The following is a 15,732-nucleotide window of genomic DNA, read 5'->3' as shown; positions in this document are numbered from 1 at the left end:
AGCCATGGCATCGAAAGTGTCACTGTTTATCTCAGCGACCCCCCAGAAATGTGGATTCAGCACTAATTATCGGCCATTTATGTAACAGGTTCATTTGTAAAGAACACAACATAACTACACAACACAACTACAACATACAAGAACAACTACATTTTTGCGTATCACATACAGTTTTCTACTATATGAAATCATTTTTTTTCATACTGTTTTAATTTCCACGCGAAGTTCACTATCATAGACAATATCTGCAATGTGAATAGAACCTGGTCAAATTGTAATGAATATACACAAAAGCACTACTTAATGTAACATGTTCGTTGCTAGAATATATGAATCTCACTATAAGAGCACTTTTTTTTGCTGCGCTTTGATGTGAATGAACGCTGTGTTGATTTGCGTTTGTGTCCCTGAGTAGGGTTACCTCGCACTAGACAACAACAGTAGGCCTAATCTAACATCATGGAGATGTCCCATCGCCCCTGATATATTCATTCCATTTCTTTTATGTCTTGATGGAGCAGCTCACCAGGTCCTCGCTGAATGCTCCTAAATTTGCAGGAAAATAGTCCAGATGACTGTGTAGGAAAAGAAAATTTAAACTCATGTGGCAACCTAATTTCTGGAAGTTGTACAGCATGATTTCGACAATCCGTCGTTAGTTGTCATCTCTAACAATACAAAGGAATTTGCTGGAAACATCCTTGAATGATTCCCCTGCCTGAAGCTGTGTTTCGTTCATCGTGGTAGTGAATTTAGGTTCCTTCATAAGCTCCCGAATTTGGGGGCCGTCAAAAACTCCTTCCTTAATTTTGGTATTCGACAGTCCTGGAAATTTCTGACAGGTACCTAAAGCAGAGATTACTTCTATCAAAACTCTTAACGTACTGTTTCATAATTCCCAATTTTATATGCAAAGGGGGCAATAACACATTTTGTGGATCAAGTAGTAGGCGATTTACAATGTTTTTTGCACCTGACGTGAACTGTTTCCTCTTAGGCCACTCAGAAACTAACCATGGTCTATCTTTGTCCCGAGAGTCTCATTCACACAGAAAACATGAGAACTTTGTATAACCTGCTTGCTGTCCCAATATGATACCGCACACTTTTAAATCACAGCAAAGTAACCATCTGTGTTCATTGTATTTCAGTTTCTGCAAAACCATAGATAAATTGTGATAGTTTTCACGAAGAAATGTTAAATGGGCGACTGGCATTGAAGAAAATTTATTCCCATTGTGCGGAAGAACACCTTTGAGACTTCTGTTACTCGAATCAATAAATAGACGCTAGTCTTTTGCTTGGTAAACTATTCCAAGATGACGAATCAAGCCAGAGATATCACAGCAAAACATGAGTTCTTCTTCTTAAACAAAAAAACTGCCTGAATTCTTCCTCCTGATTTCTGTAACAATATGAATTTGTCCCAGGAAGTAAAAGATTTCTATTTTAATCTTGATCCTAAAAGTTCAGTCTTTTCTTTAGTGGGGCTTAGGTCACGCACCAAATCATTTAAGTCACACTGATTATAAAGACGTGGAGTTTTATCTTCAACATCCGGTATAACGGTATCATCATCACCATTCTCCGCACTTGAAGATGACAAAGACACACTCTCTGGTAATGATGGTTTTGGGACAGGAATACCGGGTCCATGTGGTACGGGGGTTATAGCTGATGGAAGGCTCGGATACACAATGTGCTTTTTGTTTTTCGTATTGAAACCGGACACTTTACATACCGGGACACAAAAATAACAGTCCTCAACATGATTTCTTTGTCCTTGCAAAACCATAGGGATTCCGAATGGCATTGATAGCAACAACCCTTTGTACAATTGCCGCAGGTTTTCTACACACAATATGAGGTTTGAAATTCTTGTCCTGATCACCTAACTTCATGTTAAAATATGGCAAGTACGAGCTTTTTACAAATTTCGTAATATTTCGCTTCTGGCCTTTAATTGTATAATGGCCACATACGTATAACACAAAGTTTGGATTGTTCACACGTTTTCGCCTCCGAACATCACTGTCACTTTCAATTTTTAAGACAAACTCACTCACGGATCAACTTACAAGTGCACGTTTTAGCTTGTAGACAAAGGCGTGATACACGTTCCTAGAGTTTCCCCTCAGACAAAAGAACTTGACGTATTGACTTTGTCTGGCACTGCGCATGCGCGAACTACAACTGTTATATTTGTTGTTCAGGTATTACTTGATAATTACGTAATCCCCTCCCAAAACAGAGGATATACAATATTTTATATAAGACATGCCCATACCTGCATTCCAAACACTCAATCGAAACTTTATTTACAAACACGAAGCTCCATTAGCAAAAATATGCGAAGGACTTGTGACAAATCTGTAAATGATACGAAACAACTGGTATTATTTTATTACATAAAGACGCTAAATCTAACCTATATCACATACAATTACTTTTGCCGGAAAATCTTTGTAGGCCGGTGCAATCAGATAAGCTACCTAATTAGTATCTACTGTAATTAGAGCGAATTAAACACATTAAGATATTTCTCGCGCTTGCGCGGGGCTCTGTGGGTTGCTAGTTTTAAATATTACTTTATTGTGAATCTTTAAAAAAAATCCAAAATTTTGCCGCCCCCTAAATTCTGTCGCCCTGCGCTTGAGCACAGAATAGCACGTACCTAAATACGGGCCCGCATAAGCCTACAAAACTTTTTCTATTGCTGCTTCGCTAGTTAAACATATAACAGTTGTTAAACATATAACAACTAGATATACGAGTATATAAGGAAAACATTTGTGCAAGTGCATTAGTAAACATATAGTATAACTATTGTTATTGAAATATAAACTTTGATGCAAGGTAACCCAATAAGTGGGGATACTTTGCGCAACATACAAAAAAGTATGTTCAACATACGAACATAATGTTTTTGTGCAATGTTTTCACTTAAGTGTTTATACATTTCACTTCCTACACAAAACTGCATGCAGTCTACAAATATCATATTTGAATGATGGCACTAGTACCAGTACTTTAGTATGAATTATCAATATTTGTAAAGAAAATTATGTATTTTCTGGTACCGGCTCTGAAACCACATTCTGATAGTTTAACATATGCCCCACAAAAATGCCAACTGAGAAACAAAAAAAATCCCCGTGAACTGATTTGCCTTGGTTGCTCTTTATGTCCGAGAATATCATCCCAAACGTAATTAGTGGAATATTTACGGGGTTTGGGACTTTCAGGCTGAAGCCCGCCCAAATTGCATGATTTCTTTATTTTTAAAAAAATCTAATGTTAGTCGTTCCTATGCGTATAAGCTTCAATCCTCCCCCAAAGTCTAGTGCAGGGGTCTTCAACCCGCGGCCCACTAAAATATTATCTGTAATCATGGTAAGTTACATTTCATCGCCTTCTTCCGTTTAGGAGAAACTGATAAAAGAGAAATGATAATTTTTTGAATTATTATGACTCTTGCCGGGCCACATATCTGTATTCTGTACATTATTTGAGGTATACTGTCTGGAGGAAGATGAGAACCTTGGTTCGTTCCAGTCAATTCCTGACAACAGGACAGTTCAAGTTTGGCTTGTTCCCTCAAATATATTTCCTTAGTCGATGCGAAAACTGGATTTACACCGTTGTACTTTTAAAAAGCGACCACCTTATGTTTTAAATTGAAATACAAAGGAGGACCGAGCCAAGATTTTAACTTTTTCCAGACAATTCTGCCACATAATTACATTCCCCTTTTCCTATTGTTTCCATTTTTAGAAGTGCAAGGAAGTAAATTCCATTTCCGCATTAATAGTAACTGTATCCAAACCAAGAGAAAAAAAACTTTAACTACCTGTAGTCAGGAATTAACTGGAACGAGCCAATGATCTAATGGAAATATGCTGTCGGGCCTTAATAATTCGAAACACGCAGAGGCTGCAACACTGCACATGTGGAGTCTATCAGGCCGATTGATTCCCCCCCCCCGCCAAAGTGACTGAACTCGCCCTCTTTGCGGTCCTCCCCTATTAAATAATTTGCTGCTCATTTGTTTGCCTAGTTCACTTGCTTGTATTGTTTGTTTGTGTGTGAGCTTGTTTTATTTCATTGCAGTTACACAATAATGGCTAGCTCTAGCAAAAAGCGTAAGATTACAGACGAACATAGAGTTTTTCAAGAAAAATGGACGAATGGGCGAATTTTGAAGATTATTGATCGGAATAGACGTGTTTTAAAAGTGCTCCGCGTTTTTAGTGAGTTTTTAATGAATGATCTTTTTCCAGCATATTCGGAAATGTGATAAAAAGTGTGCCTTTTTAGTTTTTGTGTGATATCGTATTCCAAGTCCAAAAATTGTATAGTTATTATCACTTTTCGTTGAAAGAATTCGTTACATTTCCTCAACTGATTGAACTACAACAATGGAAAAGACATTTCAATTTTATTTGAAAATAATTTTTCATTTATTTGCTATAATTATAAAAGTTTAATTAGTGTTTCATGGCAAATATTACTATATCGGAAACTAATTTACAGTTATCGGGAAACACTGTGCATACCTGTCCTTCATGTTTAAAACCGTTTCCAACAAAAAGAGGATTAAATATTCACAACACTCGTAAACATGCTGAACTAGAAATTCATAGTGTTTGTGAAGTAGAGGAATTTGCGACAGAACTAGGAAAGTTAAAATCTAATGTTTTCATTTTGAAAAGAATTCCCCGAGGAGCTCGATATGCTGTTGCGAAGAAGTTAGCTTCTATCATCGCAGATTGTGTAAACCAAAATGAAACCTCTGCCTGGAAAAAAAAATATTAAGTTTCCCTTATTATGGACTCCATATACCAGCTGAGAGAAAGAACAAATCTCTCACAAACCTCGTGAAAGAAAACCTAAATTTGTCTTCTAAACCAACAAATCGCTTCAAAAAGAAGAAAAAAATCAGAGCTCTCCAAAAGAGTGGCAGCGAAAATTTCGGATTTTGACACAAAAGGTGCAATTAGATTGTTAAGTTCAGATGACACATTGGCCCCAGTGAACGAGGAGACCTATAAGCTTCTCACCAATAAACATCCCATGCCATCTAGGGAACTCTCGTTTCCAGATCCTCCTTTGGAAAGTGACCCTGTATTAACGGTGGATGCTTAGATGGTTTCGAGAGCTATCTACAGTTTTCCCAGTGGTTCAGCTCCAGGCATTGATGGCTTATCTCCACAACATCTAAAAGATCTGTTATCCAAACCGGCAGGGGAAGCAGCTGAAATATTATTGGATAACCTAACGAGGTTAATTAATCTCATTTTGTGTGGAAGAGTGCCTCAAGATATACGAAAATATTTCTTTGGAGCCACACTTTGTGCACTCCGTAAGAAAGAAGGCGGAATTCGTCCAATAGCTGTAGGTTGCACCTTAAGAAGATTGGCTTCTAAGCTCGTATGCTCCAGTGTGTACCAGCAATGCTCTTCCTATTTTCAGCCCAACCAATTAGGGTTCGCAACGAAAAGAGGATGTGAAGCAGTTATTCATTCAACTCGAACTTTTATCAAGAACCATGAAAATTCACAGCACGTCATTCTCAAAATAGATTATAAAAATGCCTTTAATACGGTGGAACGGGATATCATGTTAAGTGAAATAAAGCAACAGCTCCCTGCCACCTACCCCTTTTTCTGGCAAAGCTATGCTTGTCCGTCAATGCTGTTTTTTGGAGAGAAAACAATACTGTCCCAGGTCGGTTGCCAACAAGGAGATCCCGCTGGCCCAATGCTTTTCAGCTTATCAATCCATCCTATAGTTCGCAAATTATCATCTGAACTAAAATTATTTTATCTGGATGATGGTACTTTGGGTGGTTCCCCACAATCCGTTTTTCAGGATGTGAATATTTTATTAGCAGAGTCTAAACGCATTGGTTTAGAAGTTAATCCTTCTAAATGTGAACTCTTTTTCACATCTGGACAAGTGGACACCACTATTGTATCACAATTTGAACAGCTTCTTCCTGGACTTCGAACAGTTAATGCGAACCAGTTATTTCTTCTAGGTGCTCCACTACATGAAACAGGTTACGAAATAGCTTTTAATGAGCACCTAAATCAGCTTATAACTGTTATTGAACGGTTAAAAATCTTACCATCTCACTTGGCATATTTCCTTCTAAAAAATTGCATGGGTATACCAAAGTTACAATATTTTCTTCGAACTACTCCAACATGGTATATGCCATCTCTACTTCTCCAAATGGATGCCTGCCTGAAAAAAGCATTAGAGTCTATAGTAAATATATCTATGAATCAAATACAGTAAAAACTGTCTTCAACGGACCCTTTATTAAACGGAAAACTGTCTTAAACGGAAATATTTCACGGTTCCATGAATTTTGGAGAACAAAACGTGTAAAAGTCCCTTCATTAAGCGGAAACTGTGTTACGCGGACAACGGAAAGAAAAATAAACATTTAACGGAAAATTCTGAGTTTCGGACTACAGCATTTAGAAGATGTTTAGACATTTTGTGAGACATATACATTACACTGTCTGCGATAAAATGTTAGTTCTTTTGTTAAATATTTCTGGACAGTGTTTACCTTCCCCAACCACTACTCATATTCACCCCCACAAATTGTCCTTAATCCCCGCACAAATCATACGGAATGTCGGAAAGAAGAAAACGAGATAGAGGAAGAAGAGGAATACGATACCGAGTTCCAAGAAGAGTGTAGAATAAATACATATCAAGATGCTCTCAGAAGTTTAAAGTAACTGCAAAAATTTGCCTTACGGAAAAATGATTCTGATTCTCTTAGTATAATTTCTCAGGCTGTATGCGGAAAGTCAAGCAGCCAAGCAGCAATGTACACAGAAAATCCTGCTTGGCTATTAGAAAAATAAAGATAACGTGTGCAGAGTATATTTTGTATTCATTTTAATTTTTTGTGTATTTATTCGTAGAAGAAAGAAGTACTGTAATCGAACAATGTACGTAGAGCAATAAATTTTCTCATACTTTATAAGCATGTATTTTTTTTTTTAAGAGGAAAGGTCTACCTCTACTAAGCGGAAACCTGACTTTAACGGAAATTTTTGCAAGTCCCGTTCGATTCCGCTAAAGACAGGTTTCACTGTACAATGGACACAAGCTAGTCTTCCAATTCGATTCGGAGGTTTGAATATCCGCAGAGTCTCCGACCTCAGCCTTCCAGCTTTTGTTTCCTCGTGTTATGGGGTGAGACCACTCGTCTCCAACATTCTTAACATTCCCGTTGATGATGTGGTCATTCATCACTTGATAGAGGCAATTGACGTATGGAAGTTTTTATTTGGACAAGATATACCATCCACATTAGAAGTACAGAAAAACTGGGACAAAATAATCTTAAAATCAATTATTGAACAAGAGTTACTTTTGGATAATGTATTTGATATAGCTCGCTTTAAGGCCTTACAAGAAAAAGAATCTGGCGCATGGTTGCAATCAATTCCATCGAGAAATATTGGAACTTTCATGGATAACAATTCTTTTCGTCTTTGTGTTGCTCTACGCCTTGGCATGAACATGTGTAAAAAATTTACATGCATTTGTCGGGAGCAAGTCAATGAAAAGTGTTTGCATCCATTGAGCTGTCCCAAAAGCGCAGGCAAAGTGTCCCGTCACGCTGAATTAAATGATATACTAAAGAGTGCTTTGGCCAGCATAGACATGCCTTCAATTTTAGAACCATCAGGTTTATCAAGGGATGATGGGAAAAGACCAGATGGCATCACGTTAATCCCCTGGGAAAATGGGCAATGTCTAGTATGGGATGTCACTTGTGTTGATACTTTTGCAGCTTCTCATATCGTATCAACATCTAAGGAAGCTGGAAGTGCGGCAGAAACAGCGTGCAGACGAAAACATTTAAAATATAAATGCTTAAAAGAAGACCATTTTTTCATTCCCTTTGCTGTTGAAACAATGGGTGTTTTCAGCAAAGAGGCAAAGAATCTAGTGAAACAAATAGGTTCACAGTTGGTTGCGAAAACAGAAGATCCGCGGAGCAAACAATTTTTAATACAGAGACTCAGTTTAGCAATTCAGCGGGGAATCGCAGCTTGTATTTTTAAATCATTCCCCTCTGCTCCTATTATGGAAGAAGTTTTTTATCTTAAATAGTTAATCCGTTCCACGCTAGCCACATCTACCATCAAGTACTGCTATATGAAGGTTCAATTATATCACATTGCACAGCACAGTGTTGCCTGGAATTTCGTATATTATGTAATGCATTGATTCTTTGTACATCATTTTGTATATTTCGGTTAACTTTTTATCTATGACAGGTTGAGGATATTTCTTTTAATGTTTTGCATGTCTAATTTATTTTATGTTCTTTGGTTTGTCATTTAATTTACATTTTTATATTATGTATGTCCGTTTATAAATTTCCTTTTTGTTAAATTCTAAATGTAAAATAATTAGGCAAAAATTTTTCAAAGTGAAATATAAAAATTGCATTGTTCTAAGTGAAGATAATAATAATAAGAAACATGCTATTTTGGTGAATTTAATATTATTAGAGTGACACGTAACCCCGTCTCAGATTATTTTGTTGTGTATTACTGGCAGCACTTTCATCAGATTTTCGCGCTTTCATGTATACTCCGGAAATATATATAGAATTGAAGAAGAAACTCCGAGACCAGCAAAGCACATTTACAAGGTGTAATTCCGAACATGACTCCATTGCAAAAGTAAGTTATATCATAGCCCAAGAAATTGCTACACGGTCAAAACCTTTTACTGATGGGGAATTTGTGAAAGACTGCATGGTAGCAGCAGCTGAAATTTTGTGTCCTGATAGAAGGAAAATGTTTTCCAAAGTGAGTTTGTCTGGTGTTACTGTGGGAAGAAGAGTAGAAGAACTGGCAGGGGATATCGAAAATACACTTAAAGAACATGCTTCTCAGTTCGTTTATTACTCAGAGCTCCTCAGAGCTAAGCGGTTAGCGTACGCGCCTTTGGCGTTGGAGGCCCGGGTTCGATTCCCGGCGGGAGCTCATGTGGTTCGGATTCCACGTTAATCAGTAGGTCCACGTCTCATATAGCCTCGCTGCTGAACGGGACGTAAAACTCAAAATCAACTCAACTCAACTTGTTTATTACTCACTGGCTGTTGATGAAAGTTGTGATGTATCTGATACAGCGCAATTAGCTATCTTCGTCAGAGGTATTACAAAAAAACTTTAGCGTTTGTGAGGAGCTGGTAGCTCTTTTTCCTTTAAAAGGTACCATGAAAGGCAGTGATATTTTTAAGGTTGTCTTGTTGTCCATGGAGCGATACAACTTAAGCCTTAAAAATATCTCTGGTGTTATAACTGACGCGTCTCCTGCAATGATTGGCAAGAATGAAGGTTTTGTGACATTATTACGTAATGAGGCAAGTGCTTGTGGAAACAAACAGATTGTATCCTATCATTACATTGTGCACCAGGAAAATTTGTGCGCCAAAAGTGTAGGTTTCAAGGAAATTATGAAAGAATGGTTCAAGGAAATTTTATAACATCGTGGTTCCAAAAAGAATGTGCAGCAGGAGTTTACTGCAATAAAAGAAGTGATGTCGATGAAGGAACAAAACTGAATTTCATTGGGATTATGGAAGAGAGGATCAGAATTATAAATGTGAAGGAAGATCAAGAGGAGAAAGATTTAGAAAAACTATGGGAACAGCTGAAAGAGAATGGTTACAATGAAAAGGACAAGAAAAAGAGCAGGAAGAAAAGTGAGAAAGAAGAAGAGAAAGAAGAGTACAAGAAGAAATTATGGCATGGTATTGATAATACAGGGGTGATATCAGAGAAGATAAGAATTCTTAAGAGATAAGGTATTAAGACGTACAGGAAAGGAGGAATGAAGATAACAGATATCATAAAGAAAAAGAAGATGAGAACGTCAGTGGAATTATGTAATAAAGGAGTGATATATGAAGTACCGTGTGGGATGTGTGATAAAGTGATGTAGGGGAAACCAAGAAGAGAATGCAAGAACGTTTAAAACAACATCAAGATGATGTAAGATTGAAGAGAGACACTAATGCCATTTACAAGCACGTCGATGAAACACGCCGCGAAGTAAACTGGGAAGGAGCGAAAATATTGTAATATGAAGGGAGACAACTGGTTAGAAAGTGGAAAGAAGCGAAGAGGATAAAAGAAGTTTACAATAAAGCTATGAACTGGAATAGTGGTTTGAATATTAATGAAGAGTGGAAGGACGTTTTGAAAAGAAAAGAAAGAAGAAAGGTAGAATATAAGGACAATATAGGGTTAAATTTATTTTCATGTTTTTTCAATATTCAGGTAGAAAATTTCAATAGTTAGGTAGTTAATTAGTATTTATTTTAGTTAATATATGTTAAAAGAAATATAAAGATTTGTTAACAATGTATTATGTCTGTTAAGAATTTAAAATTGTCACAACAATTGACATATATATATATATTGAATTTTAATGAAAAGTGATCCCTGATTGGCAGAGATAACAAATGACGTAATGTTATTTATGATTTCAGTTGGAGTAGTAGTCTGAAGAAGGAAGTGATATACTTCCGAAACTGTAACATTTGTAGTTAATTTATAATAAAGATTATAGACAACCTTGTAAGAAAGTAGTATTTAGTTTGTGTTTAAGATGGACACAAGGCCTTTTTATCATAATATACATGATATAGCTGACTGGAACCCAGATCTGCATCTGAAGATATAAAACTTCAATTGAGGTTACGGAAGAAAAAACAAAAAGTAGATTTTACCTGTGTTAGAAGTGTAAATAATATGTATAATTAGTTATTTCGAACTTAGAAGATCTAGTTAGAAAGTGGAATTTAAATATAAAGAGCCAGAAATAAGGTAAAGTAAACACATTATTTAAGATTAAGTGTTAACTGTCTATTGTTGAAGTGAAAAATAGGTCTCCCAGATTTATCAGAATAAAAGAACCAGGCCACCCTATGAAAACGTAGATATATTCATGGTTTTGCTAGGATATCGTAATTAATTAAATAACGGGATAGTTTTGGAACTGGGGGTCCAATACAAAGTTAACCTATCCGAAAGTAACTTAACCTAACCTAGCCTCACCTAAACTAACCTAATATAATGTAACTTATCCTAACCTGAACTAACAAAAAATACAGAAAATAGACCCTATACCAAGAAAGTAAGAAATTTTAACTCAAAAAAAAAATCTGTCGCGCCGATTCCAAAAATATGCCAAATAATAGATCAACATTCACACACAGTGAATGACATAGAGTAAATTATTCCATTGTTGAGCATCAATGACTAATAAAATCTTTATATATATTTTAGCCCTAGGTGAAAATGCATGTAAAAACATCAAGTATTCATCATTCGAGTCGAACGATAAATTCGCATTTCAGAATGTGTGTCTGTGGAAGACATCAGGTTTTTCAAGATCTCGTGACATCAAACACTGTATAGAGCAAATTCATCGTAGTAGGAAAATATGACTATTTTAGTTGTGTGTGGTTTACAATCTGTATATGTAATGCCAGGCCACCGCTAGCGCACATCTCTTGTCAATCTCGAGTGTGACCCAGCGGCGCAAATCTGTCTTAAGCGTTTGGGGGGGGGGCAAGTAAGACCGTTTCCATTTTTTTCTTTTTGTTAAGCAATGCTCAAAATATTTGTGAAGTTGAAAAACAATCCTGTGTAAGATCAGAGAGCAGAGTTGTCGTCAACATTGGGAAATGGGCAGATTTGAGACTTATTCTAGAGGGACATCAGTTTCATCTCACTTTCCTTTCTGGCAATCGGACACAAATCATCAAATTTGGGTTCCATAGGCCATAGAGTTAGTTAGTTATATATATCCAGGGGTTGGACAAAAAATCTAAAACGTTTGCAAAAGTGTAAAAATCATACCTAGTATGGTGTGGGGCCTCCTTTTGCGTCCAAAACAGCTTGGATCCGACGTGGAATGGACGTATACCTGAATCGTGGTATGTGGAATTTTGTACCATTGTTCCTCCAAAACATGCTTCAGTTCCTTTAGGGATGCTGGTGGAGGATAATGAGACCGAACACGCCTATCTAACTCAGACCACAATGGCTCAATGATGCTCAGATCTGGCGATTGTGGGACCCAGGGGAGGTGTGATAGCTCCTGGTCATGCTCCTCAAACCATGATTTCACAGTTTTTGCAGCGTCAGGGTGACAAATCATCTTGGTAGATGCCATCACCATCAGGGAACAATATTTGAGCCATGGGTAGAACCTGGTCCCCCAAAATGGCCTCATACGCCTTAGCATTCATCATTCGATGCAGGGCTATGATGGGACCTGCAGAAAACCACGATATCACTGCCCATACTGTAACAGAACCGGTTTGGGTACAAAACCTCGCGGCCAGAACCTCGCGGCGACAACCTCGCGGACCAAAACCTCGCCTCCCAAAACCTCGCGGCCCAAAATCTCGCCAGGCCGAAACCTCGCCTGGCCAAAACCTCGCCGCCCAAAACCTCGCGGGACAAAATCTCGCCGGGCCAAAACCCCGCCTGGCCAAAACCTCGCCGCCCAAAACGTCGCGGGCCAAAATCTCGTGGGGCCAAAACCTCGCCTGGCTAAAACCTCGCCACCCAAAACCTCGCGGGCCAAATCCTCGCGCCCCAAAATATCGCCATACCCAAAATCTCTCCTGACCAAAATGTAAATGTTCCAACAGATGATAAGGATGACGGTATAAAAGACGCTGTTTCAGAAGAAGTATCACGAGTATTTGACCAAGTCCCGCGATACCATATGAAAATTCTATTTCTGTATTAGAGGATTTCAATGTGAAGGTAGGGCGACAGGATGTTTTTAAACTGGTTATAGGGAAAGAAAGTCTGCATAAGGAAAGTAATGACAACTAACGAGGTTAGTTTCGTGAACTTTGGAACATCCAAAAACTTAAAATTTTAACAAAAATCTAATAATATTTATGAAAGTATGAAATAATATATGAGTTTTTACGACGTCCCTTGACTATGTCCTATAGGTTAAAGGAGACGTAAATGACCAGGATGAAGGAAATGATCAAATAAAGAAAGTGGGAGGAAACGGGAATAACCCGAGAAAGCCCACGCACATGATGTTTTGTGTCTTATTATTATTATTATTATTATTATTATTATTATTATTATTATTATTATTATTATTATTATTATTATTATTATTATTTGTAATGTGGAATTGCACATTAGGAAACACATTGGGTAAATTTTAAAGAAAAGTTTCATTCGCGGCGAGGTTTTGGCACGGCGAGGTTTTGGCCCGGCGAGATTTTGTCCCGCGAGGTTTTGGCCACGCGAGGTTTTGGGCGGCGAGGTTTTGGCCCGGCGAGATTTTGTCCCGCGAGGTTTTGGGCGGCGAGGTTTTGGCCACGCGAGGTTTCGGGCGGCGAGGTTTTGGCCCGGCGACATTTTGTCCCGCGAGGTTTTGGGCGGCGATGTTTCGGCCGCGAGATTTTGTCCGTATACCAACAGAACCACCCCCATGCTTTACAGTTGGGAGCAGATAGTCTGTGTCATAGGCCTGCCACGCTGTTCTCCATACGTAAACACGACCGGTTGTTGGAAACAAGGTGAAGGTCGATTCATCGGACCACATTACGTGTTTCCACTGCTCATGACTCCACACCTTGTGGTCCTTGCACCACTGGATACGCCTCTTCGCATTTACTGCTGTGACCAGGGGTTTGGCGATAGCGGCCCTGCCATGAATTTTCATTTTATGAAGTTCCCGTCGCACGGTTTTCGATGAAGCCGGGTTATATAGGCTGAGTTTAAACGCAATTTTCATTGCAGCGGTCTTCTCTTTAGCTGCTACAATCCGTTTTAACGACCTCCGGTCCCTATCTGACAGGATTGTCTTTCGACCATTCTTGTGCTTTGCAGACGTCGTTTGCCCATGAATTGTGTACGCCCTCGTGACATTGGGCACAGTGCCTTTCGATACCACCACAATGTTCGCCACTGTTGCCACGGAAGCTCCAACCAGACGGGCACCAACGATCATGCCTCTTTGGAAGTCTGTCAGGTCGCCCATTTTACCGCACCACTTTCACACCACTACACTCACAGGTGAATTGGTTACTGCTGACGGAAGAGGAAAGTCCACATGACAGATTGAAAACAATAAACGATCGGCAACCGTAACAAGTGTTGTACAGTGGAGGGCCAAACTTACGTGTCCTGTATGAAGTATTTTTAGATTTTCTGTCTAAGCCCTATATATATATATATAGTGTGTGTGTGTTTTGTTTGTTTGTTTGTTTTGTCAAGGTGAATTTTTCCATCTTTTGTTGTTCGCGATTTTACTCTTTTACAGTGAAATGTAAGAATATACTACCTCAAACAACTGGGATACATTAATAAATTGATTTCTAATATAAGTAAATAGTTATTTAATTACAGCGTTTAAAATAGGTGTGGGCGGTTGATTTAAGTGGAAGCAGAGAAATACACTTTTACAATAACTTATAGGTTCATGCCTCTACTTAAAAGAGGATCTTTCTATTCTTGTGAGCAGCAGCAAACTTATCATCAACTTCTTCAAGATCTAACGATTTAGCAGTTTTCTTCAATATAAAATAACCTTAAGTATTTGATGCTATCACCACCCATTGAAGTGCCTGTATGTCTTTAATCTTTTGAAACATGAGGATGGCCTTTCATATGTAGCACTAGAAACTAATTTAGTCACAGAGATGATGTCTAGGTTGTAGGTTTCTAGGAATGCGGTTTTGTAAACGCAAAGATCAACGAAATTCATCAAGGAATCAACTTTGGTTTTCTCTCGTCTTCATACAACTTAATTGTGTTTGGGAGGATTTTGAGTTCACATTTGAATATTTTCAGATCACTTTTATAATGCTGGGGCATACGCTCCACAATGTTGTAATTTAGAAAGTTTTCACTTTTGGAGGTAGAGTGGCAATTGATCCAATGATTTTGCTACATGATCTAAAGTGTCTTTCCGTCTCAGTGGTTGTCATATCAACAGTAGGCAGAAAAATATCTCTTAGTATATTATCTTTAGAAAATTCGTTTTCTGCCTCCAATGAAGGAAGATATTCATCCAAAATGAATTTGTGATATTTCGATGGCGAATGTCTAATTCGTTTTCACGAGGAACCCCTATATTCTATCTGTTTCCGACCCTGGAATTTCAAGACCATTTTCTTTGCATATCTACAAACATTCTTGATTAATTTGTTCGAATGTTCTTCGTTGAGAGTCATATTCTCGAGACCTCATCTTCGACCGCATTTGAACTAGTGAATCTACAAGAATCAAACCTTCCGACATGTCTGCATCTACTTGATATAAGGCGATTCTCAAAGTTATAGCATGGCAACAGTCATCTCAAATTTTACCAGCCCGAAAACATTCCATCTTGTACAGATTACACTAATTTGCCGGATGGAATGATGGAAGTAAATAAATATCACAAATTCTAGATTTGATTTAATACTGTATAATAATGTAAATAATTGCTTGGTAGATAAACTGTATTATTATTAATAATAATAAAGTAAAAAGTGATGAACAAGGATAAATTTTCTTAAGAGACAAGCGTCGCACAGAAACTGGAACTGAACTCTAACAGGACACTAATTTGCCGTCCAAGCCTACTTTAAATTTTAAGCATTACTCTAGAAGCTTAAGTTTCATTTTAAAGTAAACTGCCAATAAT

General features: G+C 37.9%; 2 protein-coding genes across 3 annotated transcripts in view; both read left to right on the top strand.

Moving 5' to 3' along the window:
* LOC145680878 (monocarboxylate transporter 7-like) overlaps positions 1 to 15,732 on the top strand; it is a 113,320-nt gene that overhangs the window by 60,480 nt on the left and 37,108 nt on the right. The window lies entirely within an intron of this gene.
* LOC145682031 (uncharacterized) lies at positions 5,146 to 6,303 on the top strand. The gene has a single exon (XM_081753632.1). The coding sequence runs from the start codon at positions 5,146 to 5,148 to the stop codon at positions 6,301 to 6,303; it is 1,158 nt and encodes a 385-aa protein (XP_081609758.1).

This window comes from Thermobia domestica, chromosome 3 (assembly GCF_964235325.1).
Source record: "Thermobia domestica chromosome 3, izTheDome1.hap1.1, whole genome shotgun sequence".
Taxonomy (NCBI): domain Eukaryota; kingdom Metazoa; phylum Arthropoda; class Insecta; order Zygentoma; family Lepismatidae; genus Thermobia; species Thermobia domestica.
The sequence above is the reverse complement of the archived record's forward strand: the minus strand, read 5'-3'. Positions and strand labels throughout refer to the sequence as shown.